The sequence below is a fragment of the Fusarium musae genome, chromosome 3 (genome assembly GCF_019915245.1).
Source record: "Fusarium musae strain F31 chromosome 3, whole genome shotgun sequence".
Lineage (NCBI taxonomy): Eukaryota > Fungi > Ascomycota > Sordariomycetes > Hypocreales > Nectriaceae > Fusarium > Fusarium musae.
The window spans coordinates 4,248,654-4,270,707 of record NC_058389.1 but is presented as its reverse complement, the minus strand read 5'-3'; the positions used below and the strand labels follow the sequence as shown (position 1 = coordinate 4,270,707).

The window sequence follows — 22,054 nt, the reverse complement described above, 5'->3', positions numbered from 1 at the left end:
AACTGTCTGAGACATCTGGGGTAACGGATGCCCCGTACTGGAATCGAACCAGTGATCTTCGCATTACGAGTGCGACGCCTTACCACTTGGCCAACGGGGCCGGGGCGTGTCGTCCTCTTATTGGCAAGCTCGCTTAGTTTTGGTGTTTATATGCGCGAGCTGAGAGTTTTGGTCTTCTTGAGGTCTTCGGATTTGGGAGAGTTGGTGCTGAGTGAGGCTGGTTCTGAGTGTAAGAGGAGGCTGAGAGATGGGGTTGTTGAATGAGGATGTGTTGGCCTGGGAGAGGAAATGAGAGACTGTTGCTTGGGGAACCTTGGTAGAGTGTAAGTCTTTCGTGGGAAAGGGAAAATCTGGTCTGCTGCGTCGCTTGTTTGCTGGCTGCTTTTGTCGTGAGAATTGCATTGTTGACCATTGAAAGAGGAGAGAATATCAGAAGTTTAAGAGAAGAATAATCTGAGATAGTAATGATTTGAGGGAGAATTCTTTATGTTTTTGGTTCGATGTTTGGCAAAGAAAACCCGATCTTGTAGGACGAAAGTTTTTCTCATCTGCCAGTGGCTGCCACGGCTTTGCCACTCACTCACTTACAAGTCATGTTTCTGCATAACCGCCAAACACTAATTCATCTACTCTAATTGAGCGTTTGGTTCTCGTGTTCGTGTCTTGAGCTTGAACTGCTCTTCATAACTCATTTATTCATACAATAGCTGCGCCGTAGCATTTCTGTTCTAGCTGTAGCTAGGTAGGTGGTAAATGTGAGCATCTTGGGTGAGCTTTGACCTCAGTATCATATACCAGTATATCATCAGCAAGACACTCACAATCATCTAAACGGCCGGCCAACACGAAGATGTACTCGTGTGGAACTTGTTAGCGACAGTTCGCCACGGGAAGATTCTCTCGAGACCAGCATTGTGATGCCACCGGCCGAAGCGGACGACGGTTAGCAGTGCTTGATCCTCATGCAAGGAGTCACGTTTCAAGGTGTATTGCCCAACGGCGCGCTCCTTTCGGGGACCCCAAGGATCATCACCGTCCCCTCCTCGTCCCTCCGCTTGAGTCTGTGTGTCCGGAGGTTTTTGCCAGGTCGTCGATTAAACTAAGCACTTACAAGAGGCCTGTCAAAAGAAGACGCAGAACACCAACGACTTTATCGAGAAAATTTCTTTTCTCGATGTCGTCTGAGCCACTAACGTAAGTTAAATCTAATCGTCCATTGCTTAGGACATCATGACAGAATACTGGCGCGTCAGGACGAGGGCTTTAATACCAACTACCTGATGCAACGGGAGCCAGTATCACATATGGCGGCCAGTCCATCAATAGACCCCTGAGAACGTCATTACGATTGGTATTCCTATGCGCTGCGACTCTGCCAGAGCCTGGCATTTCTGCGACTTTTGATAGAATCTGAAGATGAGATGGGCTATCTGCCACATAGCCGCAAATCGTACATTTGTACTTTTCAGTGACTCTGACTATGGCTTCCTGGGTCTCATTCCATGCGTAAAAGTTCTCCGCTTCTTTGTGTATTCGGCTCGGATGTCTTGAACCTTCTGCAGTTGCTCAGGAGTCAAGCCGCACTCATCTCGGACAAACTCGCTCCAAGAGCCATCTCTCTGTTTCCCCCATCTTTTGTTTCTCGTCCTTTTTCTATGAGAGAGGAGTCACTTGCCCATGTGGTTTCGCTCAAGATATAGTCGAGGTATCACTCAACCGCTCTGAGCATCCGCGGATGGTAGTGGTATTGGTGTTGTTGGAGTTGTTGTTTTTAGAAGAACTGGAATCTCAGATCGCTCGTTCAGAGCCTCCATTTCAAACTCAAGATCAGCATATTTTCTATTCTTCAATCTCCTTAGCGCACCAGAATACCCCGAGAGATCATCTCTCAAGATCTTGCATCGAGAGGGACGGTTCCTCTGGTGTCAGTGATGAGAATAGTGTCTGATTTTGCGCATGGATAAGGAAGAATCATGTACATGCACCATCCTCATCACTTGGCGGAAACAAAGGGGCCCGTCTTTGGCACATTAGATCTTTATATTAGATCATGTCTTGATTTTCCATGACTTACGGTAGTGCTCGTTCTAGACCAAGAATTTTAGAATGGTGGTACTTGACGGTTGCTGTTTTGGACCGGCCTTCTCACGGCTCAACTCGGGACATACCATATCCAGCATCCCAGGGACACACTACAGTCACTTGACACTGCTCAAAAAATTGCTTCATGGTTCTCCAAGCCCCCATTCCGTATCAGACTCGTCACTAAGGTGCTATACACCACAATGGTCATTGTCAATTAGACGCTCAAGGAGGCAAACTTCGCATACGGAGCACCCATCCCAGATGAAGGCATGGTTAAATAATGGATTGAGTAGGATGCAGAGGATGGATTCGAGCCGCTGTTTGGATGATATGTGATGCTGATGGATGCTGGATGGCGGATTAAACCCAGTTTGCGTTTATTAACGAAAGCAACTTTGACACTTCTGCCAGGTATTTATTGGAAATGGCATGCAGTTTAGGTGAAGTGACTTTGGTATCGCAGCTTCAGGGTGTTTTTTGCTTCTGTCACAGGGCACAGCATCTATAGAGAGCAGTCTTTGGGTCGAGTCGAGGAACCTTGCGTATAAAATTGATGTTGGTTTCACGATTTATTGCACCAATGAGTATGATGCTGGTGAATATGTACATACGCGAGTTGCAACCCAAATCTGTCGTCGCTCAAGTTTGCAGGCGCAGACACCATCCGGCGTTGTCTTGAAATCGATAAATATTTCGATTCTAGTAGTGGTCAGGCTATCACATAATATCCTACCACTAAGTTTTTGATAGGATAGTATTAGGTTAGTACTAACTTTCTTTATGAGCTGTATTTATTCAATAATAGGATCTTCCTTCGTTTATACACTATTGTATAATCGAGTAGGCTTGTAGACAATCTTGAGTAGACTGTAAATGACACAATTGAAACATATCACATTCCCAGACTTGATTACAGAGCAATGATTGTACAGCTGGGGTAGTAGCCAGAGGTCTAGACCACTATCAGCAACATAGTCTTGAGATATACGTAGTTCGCCGAACTACTTAGCGCGATATAGCTTTGACCTAAACTCCCCAGCTGATCAATACAAGACAATAGCTACCTACCTACATTAGTCTATCGACTTTTCAGCTGTCATACTAATATCGTATATTCCATTCTTGCCACCGGCTAAGCAAGGGAACTAGTCCAGTTCTATCTGAGACAAATGCCGTCAATATTCGGTCCCGTCCAAAGCTCGCCTCACCGATACACTTCGGCTGCACAATCCCCCTGTCCCTTCACCTGCAACACCATCATGCAAAGAACTTTCGTTCTCGCACCGACAAAACTCATCGTTCACCGGTGAAACCGACCGTCGGCAACGGCATCAGACTTTTATCGTCAGCAGCCACCAAATGCCCAATACAGAAGCAAATTCTAGACGAACTCTCTTCTCCACACCGGAAACAACACGGCAACTAATGGAAAAATTCTAGATGCACCAAGGCAACGGGTGGGTAAAAAACCCCCGAGTCAGGCTATCAGGTTCGGCCCCAGCGTGGAGACTGCGTTGGTGATGGGATCCATGGATGCACTAATGTATGAAGGGACATACCCGGTCTATCCATCTTGCAGGTTCGCAGAATATCAATGTATGAACGGGGTTAGTCCAGTTGAAGCTGAGTCCAATGGTGGAGATGTAATTATCACAAGGTATCAAATCGGAACGTTTGCTAAATCGCAGTTTTATTGACTCCTCTCAACTCACGGCATCGCGTTGGTATCATTCTGCAAAGGCAAAGGCAAAGGCAAAGACCAAGACACTTCACTGAAAAAATGATAATACTCTTTTTACGAACCTCACTCCGTGCCCCCTGGCAGATAGATGTCAGTATCCCATATCCATCACCCCACTCTGAGCTTCTCTCTTAGAAGCTGCAAAAATCAAGCCGTATAATAATACCATGATACAATACAAAAACACCAGACATTCATCCTAGTCCTTGTATGCTGCAATCTCAAAACGCCAAACCAATGCGCAAACAAAGGGTGCAGTAACCCCCGACAAGACGTAGCGCAATGCAGGTGATGCAATATCATGCAAAACCGAGAAATCCAAAGCTCCAGCGTGCTCCCACGGTGCGATGATCCATCCTTCATGATGGATCGATCCCAACTGCTCCCGGTTTCATAATGCGTTAATGTACAATGAAATGCAAATGTAATGTTTTTTTCTCTTCCCTAAAAGGTAGAGTTCAAGAAACTGCGCTGTCAAGGCGCGGGTATCATGCCCACACTGGGCCCTAAAAAGTCGCGAATCCCAAGTATAATATCGAATGTTTCTAAAGTGTTGGCATAGATGTAGATCTAGTCTCACCTAGCCCGTCGAATCGGTGTAAGATGGTTGTGAATGGGAAGTCGAGACACTGCATTGTCTCGTGTCTTAAGATAGACTTATTTCTTGCGTTGGCTACTCGTCGCTGTGATCTTGCTAGTGCTCATCAAGTCGCCAATGTACTTTTGCAAGAACTTGTTGTTGTTATCAAGCTTGTCGTGTTCTTCGCGAACGGCTTCAATGCGGTTGAAGATTGTGAGAAGAGAGTCCTGCAATGCCTTGGCGTGTCTATGAAAGTCAGCGATAGCTCTGAGCGAATTGTTCAATTGTCAAGTCCTTACCTTCTCATTTCTTCGCGCGCAGCCTTTCCAATCCTATCGAGATCCTCGCTCGTTCTCCTGGGACTCATTGCCCTGACGTCATCTGGACCAAAGTCGGGCTCGAGAGGGCCAACTGCTGAGCTGTCGCGAGGGACAACTAGAGGGCCGCTGCTTTTCCGTTGAGGTAGGCTAGGTCGAATAGGGACCGGCTGGTGAATAATGGGCTCGTTATTGTCTTCGGGGCTCGATGATGTGGAAGAATCTGATCGTGCGATTGCATGGGGATGCTCTGCAGGAGCATTTGGGAGTTCGTTGACTGCCATTATAGTATGGTATGGTATGTGGGTGAAGTGGTGATTGTCGCTCGGTTCAAATAACTCGTAATAAGTCGCAACTTGTCGCACAGAGTATACGAGGTTATTGCGACATCCACAATCGTGTGACGACACAGACAGCAGTAATTGAGAAGCACCAAAAGTCAGCCAAAATAGCTAACTCAATGGATGAATGGTATGTTGGTGTAGGTGTCTTAAGAGTCTCGTGAACTCGTTGTCGAGGGGAGTTGTGGAGAGGGGCAAGTCGAGACCAAATAGTTCCACGTGGTTTAAAGTTCTCCAAGTCCGAGCATATACGCTTGCGAGGGAGGCAACGATTCCGGATCCACCAAGGGTGTGATGAGGCTGGATTGTGTTCTAGAGGGCGTTTAGAAGGCGGAGTCGACACGCGGAGAGGCCGATTAGTCTAGCCGCAAATGAACTCGAAACTTGATCGCGATTGAAATCGTGGCTTCGGTAGCGGTAGATAAGATTCGCAAACGCTTGTGTTTGAAGATATCGTGGGTTTGGTGGCTTCAGTCGTGGATTGTGATGTCGAAACGGGAGGAATGGGTGTGATTGAGTAAGGGTGGTATGTGTAGTTTAGTCGTAGGGGCTGAAGGTGCTGGCGGCAGCAGGTGGCGGTCAGAGGAATACTAGCCTGCTTTTGCTAAAGAATCGAAGCAGGTGGTGGAAAGATTTTGTTGAATTGCCGAGGGGAAGACCCTGCAAAGAGAGCGCGAATGTCAGCAGACGAAAAGAACGAAGAGTGAGAATTGGAATTGTTTGATGGCAGGGGCAGCATGCGAAAATAAAAAGCAACTGCCTGCATTGCAATAGAGAGCAGCAACGTCACATTCAAGGATAAATGCAGGTGCGTAGGAGTGAGTGAACAAGAGGGGATGGATGGGATAACTAACAGTAACAGACAGACAGACAGACAGATTGGAAGGTGAATAATAATCAAGTCGCGATAGAATAATGATAACTGATAGATAAAAGAAGAAGAGATAGAAGACCAACCAAAAAGTTAAAACGTTAAAAGTTAAATTGAAAGAATATGACGAATAAGTCAGAATGACCAATCCCGGCAGTGGCAATATATTCCAAGGCGCAAACAATCATGAAAGTCCAAGAGGCAAACAAGGTAGTTTCGGCCAACGGTTGCGGGCAGGGCAGAGGCAGGAAGGACCCTTCTTTTGAAAAGGCAACGGGCAAGCGATGGCGATGGCGATGGCGAGACAGGGCAAGGCAGGTTAGGTCGGGTTCGGAATGGAAGTGGCAGGTGGCAGGTGCTAGGTGCTAGATAGGTGGCAGGAAGAAAGAACCCGGCCAGCAGAAAAAGAAGGAGCGAACCCAGAACAGAAAAGGAAGAGACAAAAGAGGGGAAGGGGATGGACGAAATGGGGATGGGAATGTTAAAGTGGATTTCTCGTCAATTTGATAATTTCGCTGGACCTCAAGCTGAGGGTCATCACTACTTCACTAAAGGGAAAGGTAGGCGTCGGGATATTTTTCTAGTTCTCTCTTTCAGACTCTCTCTACTGTATGTACGGCGACAGTACCTACAGTGTGCCGCTGGGGGGTTCGCAGACACGAGGAGCAGGTACCACTTAATGCTCCGTAGGGCCAGGAAAACCGGCAGTCGAATAATAATGGGCTCTAGAAGAATGAAAAAGAAAAAGACAAGAAGACACAGCAGGCGGGCAGCTACAGTATCATCGTGCCTCCCAAGGATGAGGATGGGAGGAGACCCTTGGAAAGATACAATGGACTTGGGGGGGCCAAATGAGGAAAGTGACGACAGAACAGGGAGTCATGGGACTTGAGATCGGCGCCCCTCGGTACGGCAAAAACTATCCTGGGCCAAGTGCTTTATCGCATTAAATTATATGGGATTGTACTTATGCAGGCATCTGCCATCGGGTATCCTGACCCAGGCATTCAATGTCGCGGTCCAGCAGGAAACAGCATCCTTGGATTGGATGACAGTGGCACCAGCTTTCTCCCACGCGACTCGACAGCCCCCAAATGGAAGGAAGGCTATGGAAGCTCACATCACTGGCCCTGCCATCGTCTGGGTGCAGGACCGGCAGAGGTACGTATCTCCTCCACTGGAAAACTGACCTCATGCCGCATCCATTATTGAGATGTTCATACTCAACACCACGAGCTTCGCAATTCACGAACGTCGTTATTTAACGAAATCAAGAAAACCCCTCACTACGAGTATTACCGTACGTGGTCCTTACTCATACAGCCACTTTCACAATGTCAATCAAATCACCCTGCCTAATTTGAAAAACAAACAAACCCCCCCGCCCCTAGGTAAGCCAAGAGTTTAGACGACCTCAGGGAAACGACCCGAGCCTCAGAAACCCCCAGGCCAAGCCTCCTCGTGAGAAGGCCTGACAGAATTTGACCGATCAACACTCAGTCGTGACGCAATTGTTGGCCCTTGCAGACCACGGTTGAGGCCCGCTTCTGGAGGCTGAATCCCTGCAATAGACGTTGAGTGTCTATCAACTAACCAGCCTCGGTGGGCTTTAGAGGATTCGGAGGACGTTCAGCGGAGAGGCGGCCTAAGAGAGGAAAGAAAACTGAGGACCTTAACCTTAAGTGATGAAAATCTTTAGGAAAACTTAGCCTAAGCTTAGGGGACTCTTTGCTCATCTTATTCTGACAACCTATATCAAGGTTCAGTGTTTTCTTGCCCCATGACGGCGACCTTCTAAGAGTCAGGGCATATCCACTATGACAGCTGTTGCTGGGCTCACTACAGCACGGCCGGTTGTCTTCTCTGACAACGAATAAACTTCGCAACTCTCTTGCTTCTTTGTTTGTTGGAGATCGTCGGTTCTTCTCTTCGCGCCAACCATTCCATCTTTGATACACCATCGTGATTGGGTTTCGGTTGGCCGTTTCCTGTTGTGCTGGACCCCCCAAGTGCCCACCGATACTCACCAAAAAGATGCTGTTGCAGGTTGAAAGCAACTGCGGCAGAATGTCCAATACTGACCAACTATTAATACAGTGTTTGTTACTGTCTATTCGTTGGACCAATCCTTGAGCGGTGTCGGTCAGGGCACCGAGTTCAGTACTGATTTGCAACTCTTGTGACTTGACCTGCAAATCTTTGTCTGAATTGTCACTCGAAGGAACCCTTCTGGTACATCGTTCAATGATCATTGCCGGTCAGCGACTTATTAGCTGATCGCCATGCTACTCCTGCCAAACCCAACAAGTCGGAATGACAAGGAAGAAGAGCGACCAAGGGTATTCTCGAGTATCAAATTGGCTGTGCCTGGACTTACACCGCACACTCGGGTCCTACAATCCTCTTGGCTGCGATTTCAGCCTCTTTTTTTATCATATGATTCATCGGTGCTTTACAGCTTTAGCTTGCATATCAGTCTGATCTCTCCCGCAGTGCGTTAAGCCATCAATCTGCGTCTCATCCCTTTCGCTCACTGGTTATGGGGTTGCATTTCACTCCGCCCTCGGAAACACAAGAGCTCCATCCAGCAGCAAGTGTCCAGGTAGTAACCCTTCGACTAGTCTGATGTCATGGATCTGCATTCTGCCGCGTCAACTTCCCTACAAGGTCCCAAGGTATCAGGTCTTGCAGGCTCAACAGGCTCAAGGGCGAAACATGACCAATATCACAGTACAGTATTCTCGAAAGATCAACAGTCAACGAAACGGCCACCGTCTTTCGAAACCTCCAATCACTGCCTATCCCTCTCACTTTCCAGGAACGCACAGTCCAAGACGGTCACCTTTGCCGCAGGCTTTTCGCGCCCCTCTGATAATGATCATCAGCTCTTTGACCAGGTCCGCAAATCGCAATCTTCTCGTCATTCCTCGCACCGTTCAGCGTCTATACCAGGGTGCTGGTATCGTTTTGGAAGAAACGTGGAAGAAAAGTGGTTCACGGTTGTAACCGACTGACAGCGACAGCATATTTCATCCTGGACCATCTCCTGTCGTTTAGGCAGAACGTTGTTCTCGCCTGGATGTTCCCCGTGACAAGGGCGTACTGAAATGCTGGACCTGTCAGAAGTGAAGTCATCGTGAGAGGTCTCCCAAGCCAAGAACTTGAGGCAACAACGATACGCTCAATGTCACAGCACCTTTTGGTCTTGACAGTGGTCTCATCCTCATAAGATCATATTGTTTTTTTCTTTCCCAACGTCATCTTGCCCCAAGCTTTCGCCTGTTGACTATCGCTCGGAGACACTTATTCGGCCGAGCGGTTGTTTTATAGGGGTCCCTATATCGCTACCAATAAAAATGGGTGCATGGGGGTCAAACCTGTCAAGGTCGTGTTTAGCCCGTTGGGCAGCGATTCGGCTGTCAAGCTCGCGAGCCTCAATGGTAAGTGACAGGTATGATTATTCGTTTCGTTCCCCTCCAAACCCTCTTTTCTCTTCGAATGTGCTCAATGAGGATGTTCACGATGGTTCGGAGAGAAAAAATAAAAGCGCCGATGACCCAACAACTTGTGGTTCCTCAGCACAGATTACGGTTTGATGTTGTCGGTGTCATTGAAGCATGTTCTCAGTGGACCAAAGTACTTTGATCAACATCCTGCGTGCCTCTGATTTTGCACTCAACTGATGCCGATCCTCTTCTTCTCGTTCGCTGTTTGTCCCACAACTTGAAGTTCATCTCGGAAATCCTTCTCCATTTCTGTCAAAAGATCCACTCATGGTCGGCTCTTGGCAATCCCGCCCCGCTCACACTTGTTGGCCCCATCCCCGTGAGAAGAGAGCGTCAATCTAGCGGTGGACGATAGGTCCTCGAGGGGAGATACAGTCACTGTCACTGTGACAGAGATGCAGACCAGTCCCAGTGTGGTGAGCCTTGTCTCAGCCCCAGAGCTGAAGCTCAGTCTGATCGGGTGGCTGACGCCGGTTATCTTGGTTCCCGTCGATGGGTTTCACCAGTCAACTTTCACCAATGCGACAATTCCAATGATTTACACATCATTGTTGCGTTTCCAGTCTCGACCAGTGCCCCTTTGGCGATGCAACGTTTATCAGTCGTTGGCCGGCGTGTACATCAACTGTTGATCTTAAACAGAGCATAACGCTCTTGACACCCCTTGACTTGATATGCACACTTTGACAAGCCCCCGCTCTGCCCCAGTACTGGTGCTACAGTTGAATGGAAACACCAACCAGATGTTCGTGAACTGTAGACGGCATTATCGGCATCCAAGACTTGGGATACATGTTTCAGGAACTATGGTATGAATCATTGGAAGCAGTGTCTCAAATTCTCGTGATGATGCTGTACGACCACATCGATGAGCACCTCTCTTCTTTTTACGAGCTTTGGATGTTGTGTAACACCCTCCCCGCTCCTCCAGCATCCTGAGTGACAATCTCTCGCTATGTTATCCGTCCTGCCGTCTGACTTGGCTCGTCAAGTGACTCTGAGCCGTCGGATCGGCGGGCTGCGTTTACAGTTTAAGTCTACCGACGCAAGGCGATCTCAAGGACGTGTTTGAGACTGAGAGGAATGCCTCTAGCATTTTTGAGCTGTCACCATGTCTGATTAGCCGTGTTATATATCCCTTGACACTAGCCAACGTCTGCCACGACATGAAACAACTCATACTAAACATGGGTTTTGGTAGCCGCCCCCATATATCGATTGGTATTCGTCAATATCCATCACTTCAGATGCAACTCAAGATCGAGCTTTAGTTTCCCCATGACCTCTTTGAGCTTGATGCGAGAGTCCTAGTGGGCGTTTAGAGTCACCAATACCTCGTGAGCGCAGATCTCAATCCTGCATATCTCACCGTGATTCTTATCAATTCTGCGCATAACCTTTGACAACGGTAGGAGTCTACTGTACTGTGCATTTTTAGCTCAAACGGTTGCATCCAAGCGGATGCACTCTGCCTAGGTAAGCTGCAGGTTCCCCTTCACGGAGTCAGCAACGTTCCCGTTGCAAATGTCCTGGGCTATGTCGAAGCAACTTGTCTGTCTTGAAGAGCCAGCCTACGGTGATTATCTCGATTGCCTTTTCCAACGCAGTATGGGGCCTTGCTCTCTTTGGCAGGAGGTTTAGATAATAACGTTGCTGCATTTGTCATGGTCAGCTTACCAATGATATCATTGTGTTCTCGTCATTCAATGCAATGGCTATGTTTCTGGAGGATTTAAGGCTGTGCCAGTCGATGCTGAGCCCAAGTGCGACAGTATCGATCACCTGTCTGTATTTCATTCGCAATGGAGCAGTTTGAATTTCACCCCGCTTCCACATCTTTCAATCGTGTATGGTCGACTCTCGAGCCGGGCGTCGATGAACTAGTCCTCAACGAGGACTCGCAGACAGGCAGACGTACAACATTACAGCGATGGCAGCCTGGCGCCGGCAATCAGCAGGACATTTTCATCCACGACTACGTTGAGGAGATTTTCATGGTTGAGGGTGATTTGTACGACCAGAATCTGCAGCAGGGTTGGGAGAAGGGCGCGTATGCGTACCGAAAGCCTGGGATGCGGCATGGTCCTTTCAAGAGCGAGGGCGGATGTTTGATGTTTATTGTGTGTATCCCTGTGAATGCGAATGGCAAAGAGGCTGGCGATAGAGTCTGACGGGTAGCTGCATTATTCCCGTTGGGATTTTTGTATTCTGCAGCTCAAAAGGTCTCTGCTGTGCCTTGCATGCGTATGATTTCCGTGATTCAATATGGGGTCGGGATGGGATCGGAAAAGAGGGCGTTTAGAGCCGGGGCCGAAGTCCGGGTTTGGTTCTCGGTCTTGACGAGACTGCACAGATTACTCCTGCAAAGACAATCAATTTGATGTTTCAGTGGACGGCAACTCATAAGGCAAAATATCATGCATATATGTATACAATATATGGTACTGAATCTCGATGTCTGTTCCCAGGTGCTTGGTGTGAATCGAGGGCAGATCAAACGGAACGTATATTACATATGCAAAGTGACAGGATCTCATAATATACTGACCTGAAAGCTTACACAATAATTCTATCTAATCTACAGGAGCTTATCAATCTCTCGCATTTAAACGCTTTCCAAACAAGTTATTATGACAAGTCTACGGAATGAAGGGATGCCATTTTGGCCCAAGAGTTCGGTCTTGACATGTCGGCCTCGGTGATATCAGCTCAAGACTAACATCTCTCCCGATCTCAATTACCATATTCAGCTCGTAAACATATTCATTTGACTCATATTTCACGTATATAAAGTAAGAGAATCCTTTTGACTTTAAAGTATTATCACTGCCTTCATCGTCAACTTCCATCACCATGGCACCATCACCAACGGCCCTTCAAGCACTCGAGGCGAGTCCTCGCCTCCATGACCTCCTGACACGCCTTCACGCCGAATCAGAAGCTCAAGAAAAGGCCATCTCTCAAACCTGGTTCTACCTCAAATATCTCTTTGGCTTCTACCTCACCGGCAAAACATGGTCTACGTCCGCAGACGCTCACATGAGCGATAAGTTCGTCGCTCTAGAGCAAGATAAATGTCTCTTCATGTATCTCCTCGCCCGCAGTATAAACGCCAAGAACATCGTTGAGGCAGGAACTAGTTTTGGTGTTTCGACGATGTATCTTGCTCTGGCGGTAGGACAGAACGTTAATGCTATGAGAGCGAGGGGTGAGAAGGTTACGGGCAAGGTTGTTGGTACGGAGTGGGAGAGTAGTAAAGCTGAGAGGGCGAGGAAGCATTGGAGTGAAGCAGGTGAAGAGGTTCAGCCGTGGATTGACCTGAGGGAGGGAGATTTAAGAGAGACGCTTTCGGAGGAGGGTATGCCTGAGGAGATTGATATGCTGCTCCTTGACAGTAAGTTTCGAGAATCTCAGCTTATGAAGGTTTGCTAATGTTGAACAGCTTGGATACCAATGGCTCTTCCAGCTCTGGAGATCATCAAGCCTCGTCTGAAGCGAGGGGCTATCATTCTAGCTGATAACACAAAGATGGCCAAGGCGTTGTATAAAGAGTTTTTGGATTATATCCATGATCCGAAGAATGGATTCAAGACCACTACTACGGCTTACAGTGGTGGACTTGAGATGATTGTGTATCTTCCTTGACAAAGGTCTGGAGATAATGTTGATTTGTGGTTGGAGTTGAGATGAAGGTCAGAAGTTGAGTTCTAAAAGCTATAAAGAGATTATCGGATACACGGGCTTTAAATATATCAGAGATTTATGAGGGCTTGAGAAATGCGTGATCCTCCCATTATAGTGAAAAGTCGAGACGGGATGCCAGTCTCCAAGTATACCAAAGATGAGCTCCCAGACCAATCAAGTTCAGATGAATACACATAGCATGCGAAGTTGTAAATCTCTTCTTGATAACCCCCATCGTAGAACTCGGTCCCTCAGCCGTCTTCACTTCCAGCGTCCCTATCTCGTTAGCTTTTATCCCACATGAGACACGAGATGACTTACCCTGCTCAACACGATCCAACATTAGTTGTCTCGTCCTTGGTCCAAATACCATAAGATTAAGTCCCGAGACAAACCCAGATATCGCAAAAGGTATCCAATCGCTCTTATGCTCGATAAGCGAGAGAACACCGTACGGGGGGAGCGTTATAGCTGTGAGGAAGAGAAGAAGAGCTTGGCCTTGGAAGAAAATCGGGAAGAGGGTCTTTTGAAGATTGATATAGGGGGTTCGCGGGAGGTGTTTGAAAGTGACTTTTGTAACGATGAAGGTTTGGTAGAGTTGGGAGCCGAGGAGTGTTGAGAAGCAGAGGAGGTGAACTGGTGCGAGAAGAGTTGTTACAATGCCCATCTTGTCGTATGTTGAGTTACTCCAAAAGTCTTGGTTTGTTCGAAGTTGGATATAATTGAAGAATAGGATTTGGAGCTGGCGTTGGGCGTTTCTTATACTTGGAGTTGGGGTGTTGTTGATTGGTGAAGGTTAGATCCGAAGGCATTCGGAAGTTAAGCTTATGTCTAAGATGCGGCGTCACAAAGAGTGGCATTCGTAATCGGACAACGCTGATTTGAGCCTATAGATACTATAGCAAGATACCATAAACATCCTTTTCAATCGACTAATGTCTTATCCATATTGTTGTAATATAGAGAACCAGTCAACGATCTCGTTTTGCATAATCTGACGGAAGCATATAAGACATGCAGCTTCGTTCATAACTGATTGACTTTGATTTTATATATCTAGTCTACATGGTTTCATATATTCTATGCCATGGCCCTCTTGAAGTTTACTAGACCTTCAGCCATGGCCGTCAACGCCGGCCATCTCTTAACCCCGGACCGGATCTCGAGACCCGCTCCAGCATCCGGCCCCGTTCGGCAGCAGAAGAGATCTTCGGATGCAGAGCTACCACCAGTGAGACAAAGAAGCATTCATCACGTCATATAGCTTTAGTGCACACAGACCAAGCAATAAGTCCACCAGAACCTGTTTCACTCACAGAAGCCAGTAGCGTAAAAAGAAAGGTCTCGGAGGGAGTCGAACCCTCGCTGGCGGAATCAGAATCCGCAGTCATAACCGTTAGACCACGAAACCTGAGCGCATGGCAACTTGGTGAATGCCTGCGACTCGATTTACTCACTATAGATTTAAAGACAGCACGACGAAGTCGATAAGCCTTACATCTGGAATCTCTTTCAAAGCTGTTTCTGTTTAGAGCAAGCAAAGATTAAATCACTAATTCTATTGCAAATATATCATGACCGAAGGTAGGTAGGTATCAGAAGCAAGACTATCACTCAGTCCATATCAAACGCAAATCAACAGGGAAATCGCATATTCATAGACATATCATCATGTACTCATAATTTCCCCCTAAGCATCAATGATCTCAAAGTTCACAAGAACCGAACACTGCGTCTCATGTCCCTTGAGATCCAACATGCGAATAAATCTCCATCCCGGCTCAACATAAAGCAATCTCACCGCCGCAACAGCAAACATCGGGTTCCTCGTCCAACTATCATCACTCTTGATAAGCATACGCAGGAAAGTCAGCTCATTATCTTCATACTCCCAAGTCAGCGTCTCATCCCAAAGAGGCTCTGTCGGGGGCGGGTTTGGTCCTCTGTGAAGAAACTCAAGCTTGTGCTGCTTATACGGTTCTGTCTTGCGCTTGGGTGGATCGCCTTTGATATTATCAGGGTGGTACAGCGTGCATGTGAGGTACGGCTTGATAGAGTCTGCCTCTGAGTCGCCGTGCAGAGGGATATCTGTTGCGCCTGCGACGTGAAGACGGAGACGCTTGCTGCGACCTGTGCTCAGTCTTCCGTTTCCGCCGGCGCGCAGAGCAGCGGGCTTGAGGACGTAGCCGTCTGTGCCGCTGAAGAGGGCTTCGTTGAGTTGATTGCTGGTACCAAAGTTTTGCAAGTTCAACGCACAGATCTGAGCTCCGATTCCCCAGTAAGGAACGGGCTTAAGATTGGTGGATGAGATTCGCGTGCCCTTGGGATAAACGCGCATGAGATGGTGGGCGTTGTGTCGGGCGATGTTTGATGCGTGCTCGGGAAGATGAGATGCCAGACCTGATTCAGATACGTTGATAAGATGGTGATGGGGGCCGTTGGCGAGAGATCCCTCTTCGAACCACGAGTTGTCCATTGGCTTGACAGACTGCGCGTAGACGCCCAGCTCAGCAAGCTCAGGGATGATGATAGAGGGCTCTTCCTTCTTTCTCTTATCCTTGTACTCCTTTCGCGCAGCCTTTTCCTCTTCTTCGTCCTCCGAGTCATCCGAGTTGCTATCGCTGCTTGAAGGCTCATCCGTAAAGTGATACTCAACAATAACAGCAATCTTTGCACCCAGATCCTCCAGCTTCACATGTTGATCCGAACCAGCTTGTTCTTCGTGGCCAATATGTCTAACAGCCTTGCTCAAAAGGCGATCCCCAAAAACATCCTGCATAATATTGACAAGGCGCATCTGACCATACGCATCGCAGTGGTTCTCCAGCGACAGAAGAATAGGCGAAGGTCTGAAGCCATACTTTTGCGCATCAACAGCTTCTTGATCCGCAGAGTTGCGAATCGTCTCACAAACCAAACGGAACGAAATGTTGGATACTAGGGTATACCCATGAGTGACCTTGGGCTCATCTCTATCATCGCTATTATCCCACGCATCAATCTCAACACATCTCGCCCCCGTCCTGATCGCACTCTCATACGCAGTCGCGCACGAAGACCCATAAAGCTGATGCGCCATGAGATAAGTATTATGGCTCGAGCTGATAAAGTACTCCGGCAGTGGATGCGACCTATCCATGAGTTCAGGCGGTACGCGAATATGCGGTTTGCTAACGAGTTCCAAGAGCTCGCGCGACGAGTCCTCAGAGTCAATCTTGGCTTCCTTCTTGGAGAGCATCTTCTCTTTGACGAGGAACTCTCGTAGGGCGCTGCTGACTCTGAGGTCTGTTACCATGCGACGGGCGCTGTGGCCACCGCCCGCGACGGTGTTGTTGTCGATCTCCTCGCCGAAATCTTCATCGTTGGTGCGCCGGCTTTTGGAGGAGAAGGGGTTGAGGTCGCCGATGCGGGTTGCGAGTTCTGAAGCCATGACGTACGTATGTTGTGAAGATGGAGGAGAAGAAGGGAAGTGGGATGAGATGAGGGGCAGCTGAGGGGAGCTTTCAGCGAGCTTTCAGCTATAGCTGTAGCTGTAGCTTGTCTGTAGCTGAGCTAGAATGATTGAGATGTAAGAGTAGAGTGAGACGAGTACTAATGTAATCAGATCATTTGATCAACAGTGAAAAAGAAACAAGAATTATATGTCGCATGGAGTCACTCATCATGGTTTAAATCAAGAATCGATATAAAGATGATGAATGCACTGCCCCGATCGAATAATGTCACGTCTTGGCTGTTCTCACTTGCTTGAATTCTCTGCATCAAACACCAAAGAATTAGACGCCAAGCAGAACCTCACTAGCCAAGTCAGCTCTTCGCAAAAAGTCCAAGGCATGGATGTGCCAATATTCACGGCATCTGAAGCCGAGTTGGCACAGGCTCAAGAGTCGTTATTTGCTGCATCGTGTCTCTCTGTGGATACCACAAGAGCTTCGCCACAAATTGTCACCAGGCCAAGCTCTTGGGGTTTTGGTTGGTCTTGTCGTATTATTTGCTTAGATGCCGAAAGTCTGAGAACGCCTTACAATATTTCGAATAGCATACTAATCTTTACTTATTTCCATAGACTTAGCAGTCAAGACCGTACATAAATATTTGGTGACATGCGATAAGATGCAGCACTCGTGCATCGTGACTTTTGGCATATAACCGACTGAGATTCCCCAACCCAAACCATATTCCTTCCAAAATGTCATACACTCAATACACTACCTACCCGAGTCCTAAGACCGAAAGAAAACATCATACTTCTTTTCGGAAACACGCGCTGGCATATGTTTATGCCCAATGATGCCTCTCGCTCTCTTTCTTCTTACATCCTTATCACCCAAGCAGACCCAGTAGCCTGTTCGAGGTTTGCATTTCGCCAATGGCCTCCAGTGTCGTTCCACCTCACCAGTCTCATGCCTCTGCTTCACTGTCCAGCCCTGTCGAAGCGCAAGACTTCTCTGCACAGCATACGTACTCGTAGGATAGGCGATTGAAAAGTCGACATGGGGTTTGAGGTAAGGCACCATTTGGTCGACTTTCAAGATGATGTTCCTCTCCACGAGCAAGATTCGTTCCTTGGTCGAGTACTTGTCAGTGTCGCGGAGTTGTCCATGCGACTTGGGAATCATGTCTCCTTGTAAAGAAACATAAAGTTTCTTGATGTTCGGGAAAATATTGGGAATGGCCTTGAGAAATAGTCTAAAAGACTCCATGTCGCTTAGAGGAGGAACGAACCTAGAGTGGTCCTCGATGTCTGGCAAGATCCATGGTGCACACTCCCAAACGATTTCGACAGACGTGATGGAATTTAGTCGCTGTTGCTGGAAGAAGTCGTGCATGTTCATGATCATTGATTTGCTTGCCGTATGAAAAGTATTCGTAGCGTATAAGACGTGAATCCCTTCACGATAACTATATGTGATTTTAGCAAATCCCTTGACCAACAGAGCGAGCTACTAACGCTTGCTTGCAGGAGAGGAGCCATCCCATAGCTCCAATTAAGCATTTCTTTGGATCGTCGCCAGGCCAATGCTCACATTGTGGGTGAAATCCATTTCTACCATTCCAACCATACACGCACTCATCGTCGCAAGGCTGAGGATCATACCCAGGGCCACGCGAGTCCATCAAACCAGAAGGGGGAAGCCGATGGCACAGAGAGCTTCGCCATGCCCAGCTTTGGTCTGGATAATTCACCCAGTCGAAAACAGCATTGCCAGGGTTTGGATAGGTTATCCAGGCTTGAGAAGTGCCATACTAAGGCACCTGTCTAACACCAGCATGACGGTCGACGTCGGGAAGGATTGGGCGACTATAAATCAAATCCACATGAAGAGTTCGGTCTCCAAACGCAAGACGCAAGATCCTCGCACGGATTTCGCTCGGGAGTCGTTGAAAGAATGGGCCGTTCGCCTTCACAGTTGCCAGTGTGATAGAATGTTGTGGCTCTGGAGTAAGAAGCCGACGCGGTTTTCCATCATGTGAAGATGGTAGAGGAGGCGTGCATAGTTCCGGTATCCCATGAAACCCAGAGGGGTATCTTCTCATCATATTGGGCGAGAAAGGTTCTCATTTGAGAAATAATGAAACAGGGAGAGGAAGAGTAAGAGATAGAGTGGGAAGCTCTGTTGTTGTTTTGAGGTGATATGGAGTTTCGATTAACTGGGCAAAAGATATTGCGAAAAGCTGTAGGGTATTAATAATCTCGATCTTGAAATAGATCCATACGTATAACGGTGTCAATATATGAAATGCAATATCGAGCGCTTTGGAATTTATCACAAGTTTTGAACTCGGAGGAGATTCTCTCTCATCTTCCTTCCCTCGTCTCCAGGGTATCTCCAGAGCTCAAAATGGAAGCCTTGCGCACCAGGCATCAAGGCACCGAGAAGCAGCCCCACTATCCTCACGACGCGTAGAAAAGAAAAATCGCGAAATTTTATTTGACTTCTTTTTTTCTCTTTTCTCTCCAATTCAAAATATTGAACAACGCAAAAAACCACGTTCATGTTTCTCTAATAATTGATGCGAGGTGCGTCGAAAGGCCTGCGCCCAGGACCATCGATTCAGAGGAACTCAGAATGGAGAGAAAAGCGAACAATCTTGGGTGCGGTGCTTCCCTCGACGATGGGGAGGAGCGCAATGATTGAACGTACATACTTTGAGATGTAGTATCTACTCGTGATAAATGACCTGCTGATGGGAGTCAGGGTCTGTGAATGTTTGAACCGTCAAATGTAACGACGCTGAAGGATGATCAGCATAAGATCTACCCGTGCTGCATGACATGCACACAACAATGCACTGTATCTACGATGCTACAATGCGTATGTCTTGATATTGTTCTTTCAAAGGCAATGAGGCTGAAGAGTCTGCTACTTGCATCCCCTTGCAAATGTTGGATGCCTGTCCTACAGAACCGGGGTCCAATCAATATAGTCAAACTCTGCACTGTCAACATTGACCTCACCTCACTCAAACAACCATTTATGCTACATCACAAGAATCAAGAACATTTGAGACAATCAGTTGAATTCGAGCAACTATTTGGAGCTATCCTAACCATGCCTATCGACTCATGCCAAAAGCAGAATCGTATTTGAAAAAGCAGCAGACTCAAGCCATCCACTGCCGTTATCCAGAAATAAAGTACAGCAATATTAAGCTGCAAGAAGAGAACAGAGGAACTCGTCCTCTCGCATGGCCATATCCACCTGTTCGTTTTGTCTCTGTTATTTCTTCGAGCGTATTTTTTTGCTAATTTTGGTAGATAAAGAGTGACGAAAAATATCACCGACGTACTGTAAAAGCAAACGATCGGATTCAAAAGCCACCTGAAAATGTTAGAAGATGCTCGATGTGAGAATATGATGTGGAACTTGCTTATTCCTCGGGTATGTCGGCAATGCTGCGAGCTGCTGCCTTGATGGCAATTAGATCCCGCTTAGCCGCAAAGTTTTCAGACTTGAAATCCCGAGTATCGTAGTGAGAGTCGGGACCTCCAGGACCAGTAGCACCATCATCGCCATCGACGGCATCGAGAACTGCCTCGGCAGCGCGCTTGGCCTTCCAGCAAGGCTGTCCTCGCCACATGCACCAGCGCTTATCCTCCTGAAGAGTGTTGAGGTCGCGCTTGGCCGTAGCGTTGGGAGCAGCATCAGGGAAGAAGGTCTCGAGCTCGAGGCTCTTGAAGTACTCTTCGGGACTACCACGCGCAGACAGGGCGATCAGGTTGGCGAGCTCGACGATGGAGCGCTTGGCCTTGTGGGCGGCGTCGCGGGGGAGATGAGCGGTGCTGGGTGCGTCGGCGGATCGAGTGTCGAGGGATCGAGTTGCGTGGAGGGCGTTGGAGAGAGCTTGACCGGCATCACGCTTGGCTTTCCAGCATGGCTGTCCTCGCCACATACACCAGGGCTCGGGAGCAGCGTCGCGCTTAGCCTTCCAGCAGGGCTGGCCACGCCACATGCACCAAGGCTCAGGAGTAGCATCGCGCTTGGTCTTCTTCCAGCAAGGCTGGCCTCGCCACATGCACCATCTAGGTTCGTTCTCAGCCTCGGGGGCGGGTTCAGGGGCAGCGGCGCGCTTGGTCTTCTTCCAGCATGGTTGTCCACGCCACATGCACCAAGGCTTGGGCTGGGGCTCAGCGACGGGAGCGGCTTCGCGGGTCTTGAGCTTCATTTTCTCCTTCCAGCAGGGCTGCCCGCGCCATGTGCACCAAGGCATAGGCTCAGCAACGGGATCAGGCTTGGCGGCAGCGACGGGTTCGGGGATAGCTTCAGGCTCACGCTTCGCCATGCGCATCTTCTCCTTCCAGCAAGGCTGACCTCGCCATGTGCACCAAGGCATGGGCTCAGCAACAGGGTCGGGCTTAGGGGCAGCAACTGGCTCAGGAAGAGCATCGCGTTTAGCCATTCTCATCTTTTCTTTCCAGCAAGGTTGTCCGCGCCAGGTGCACCAAGGCATAGGTTCAGCAACAGGATCAGGCTGAGGAGCGGCGACGGGTTCGGCAATAGCCTCACGCTTAGCCATCTTCTCCTTCCAGCAGGGTTGGCCCCTCCAGGTACACCAGGGCATGGGGTCGGCAACGGGGTCGGGTTGAGGAGCGGCGATGGGCTCGGGAATAGCTTCAGCTTCACGCTTAGCCTTCATCTTTTCCTTCCAGCATGGCTGGCCTCGCCAAGTGCACCACGGCATCGGCTCGGCAACTGGGTCAGGCTGGGGTGCAGCAACTGGCTCCGCGATGGCCTCTCGTTTAGCCATCTTTTCCTTCCAACAAGGTTGGCCGCGCCAAGTGCACCAGGGCATGGGGTCGGCAACAGGATCGGGTTGAGGGACTGCGACAGGCTCGGGGATAGCCTCGCGCTTGGCCTTCATCGTCTCCTTCCAACAGGGCTGTCCTCGCCAGGTACACCAAGGCATAGGATCAGCGACGGGATCAGGTTGAGGAGCTGCAACAGGCTCGGGAATAGCTTCACGCTTAGCCTTCATTTTCTCCTTCCAGCACGGCTGTCCACGCCAAGTACACCAGGGCATCGGATCAGCAACAGGGTCAGGCTGAGGCTCAGGGACAGCATCACGCTTCTGATTAGGACCGCAGAAGTGTTCACGGCCAGCCTTGCAGATGGCATCAGCGTTCTTGTCGCCCTTGCCAACGAGCTCCTCGCATGGCTTCCCCTTGTAGTCGAGGTTGCAGAAAGGGGTGAAGAAATCCGGGCCGAAGTTGTCGATGGCGGACGGCGGAGGTGCCGCGAGTGCGGCTCCGGCCACCGCGGCCAGAGTAACGAAGGAGTATTTCATCCCAGGAGGTTTGTGTGTCTTAGTAGTGAGTGAGTGTTTTGAAGTGTAAAAGTTGTTAAAGTGAGTGGTACTCGTAAAGGAGTTGTCGTGTATCAAAGGTGTTTTGAGATATCGTTGTCCTTCTTTCGATGGGAACGAGTCT

The 22,054-nt window shown here is 48.6% G+C and overlaps 6 protein-coding genes and 2 non-coding genes across 8 annotated transcripts; 2 read left to right on the top strand and 6 right to left on the bottom strand.

Annotated features, from left to right (window-relative positions):
• Positions 1-28: 28 nt before the first annotated feature.
• Positions 29-100, bottom strand: J7337_004738. Its single transcript has one exon. It is a non-coding gene; the product is annotated as a tRNA-Thr (tRNA).
• Positions 101-4,483: 4,383 nt separating this feature from the next.
• J7337_004737 (uncharacterized protein) lies at positions 4,484-5,007 on the bottom strand (the record flags this gene model as incomplete). The annotated part of the gene is made up of 2 exons (XM_044822427.1): positions 4,484-4,652; positions 4,706-5,007. 2 exons carry the CDS (start codon positions 5,005-5,007, stop codon positions 4,484-4,486), a joined length of 471 nt encoding a protein of 156 aa, XP_044683760.1.
• Positions 5,008-11,243: 6,236 nt separating this feature from the next.
• Positions 11,244-11,612, top strand: J7337_004736 (uncharacterized protein; the record flags this gene model as incomplete). Its single annotated transcript, XM_044822426.1, has 1 exon — positions 11,244-11,612. The coding sequence occupies one exon, from the start codon at positions 11,244-11,246 to the stop codon at positions 11,610-11,612; it is 369 nt and encodes a 122-aa protein (XP_044683759.1).
• Positions 11,613-12,294: 682 nt separating this feature from the next.
• On the top strand, positions 12,295-13,086 carry J7337_004735 (uncharacterized protein; the record flags this gene model as incomplete). The annotated part of the gene is made up of 2 exons (XM_044822425.1): positions 12,295-12,835; positions 12,884-13,086. The coding sequence occupies 2 exons, from the start codon at positions 12,295-12,297 to the stop codon at positions 13,084-13,086; spliced, it is 744 nt and encodes a 247-aa protein (XP_044683758.1).
• Positions 13,087-14,464: 1,378 nt separating this feature from the next.
• Positions 14,465-14,536, bottom strand: J7337_004734. The gene has a single exon. It is a non-coding gene; the product is annotated as a tRNA-Gln (tRNA).
• A 279-nt stretch (positions 14,537-14,815) lies between these two features.
• J7337_004733 (uncharacterized protein) lies at positions 14,816-16,555 on the bottom strand (the record flags this gene model as incomplete). The annotated part of the gene is made up of 1 exon (XM_044822424.1): positions 14,816-16,555. One exon carries the CDS (start codon positions 16,553-16,555, stop codon positions 14,816-14,818), a length of 1,740 nt encoding a protein of 579 aa, XP_044683757.1.
• Positions 16,556-17,348: 793 nt separating this feature from the next.
• J7337_004732 (uncharacterized protein) lies at positions 17,349-17,960 on the bottom strand (the record flags this gene model as incomplete). The annotated part of the gene is made up of 1 exon (XM_044822423.1): positions 17,349-17,960. One exon carries the CDS (start codon positions 17,958-17,960, stop codon positions 17,349-17,351), a length of 612 nt encoding a protein of 203 aa, XP_044683756.1.
• Positions 17,961-19,998: 2,038 nt separating this feature from the next.
• Positions 19,999-21,912, bottom strand: J7337_004731 (uncharacterized protein; the record flags this gene model as incomplete). The annotated part of the gene is made up of 1 exon (XM_044822422.1): positions 19,999-21,912. The coding sequence occupies one exon, from the start codon at positions 21,910-21,912 to the stop codon at positions 19,999-20,001; it is 1,914 nt and encodes a 637-aa protein (XP_044683755.1).
• Between the last annotated feature and the right edge of the window lie 142 nt (positions 21,913-22,054).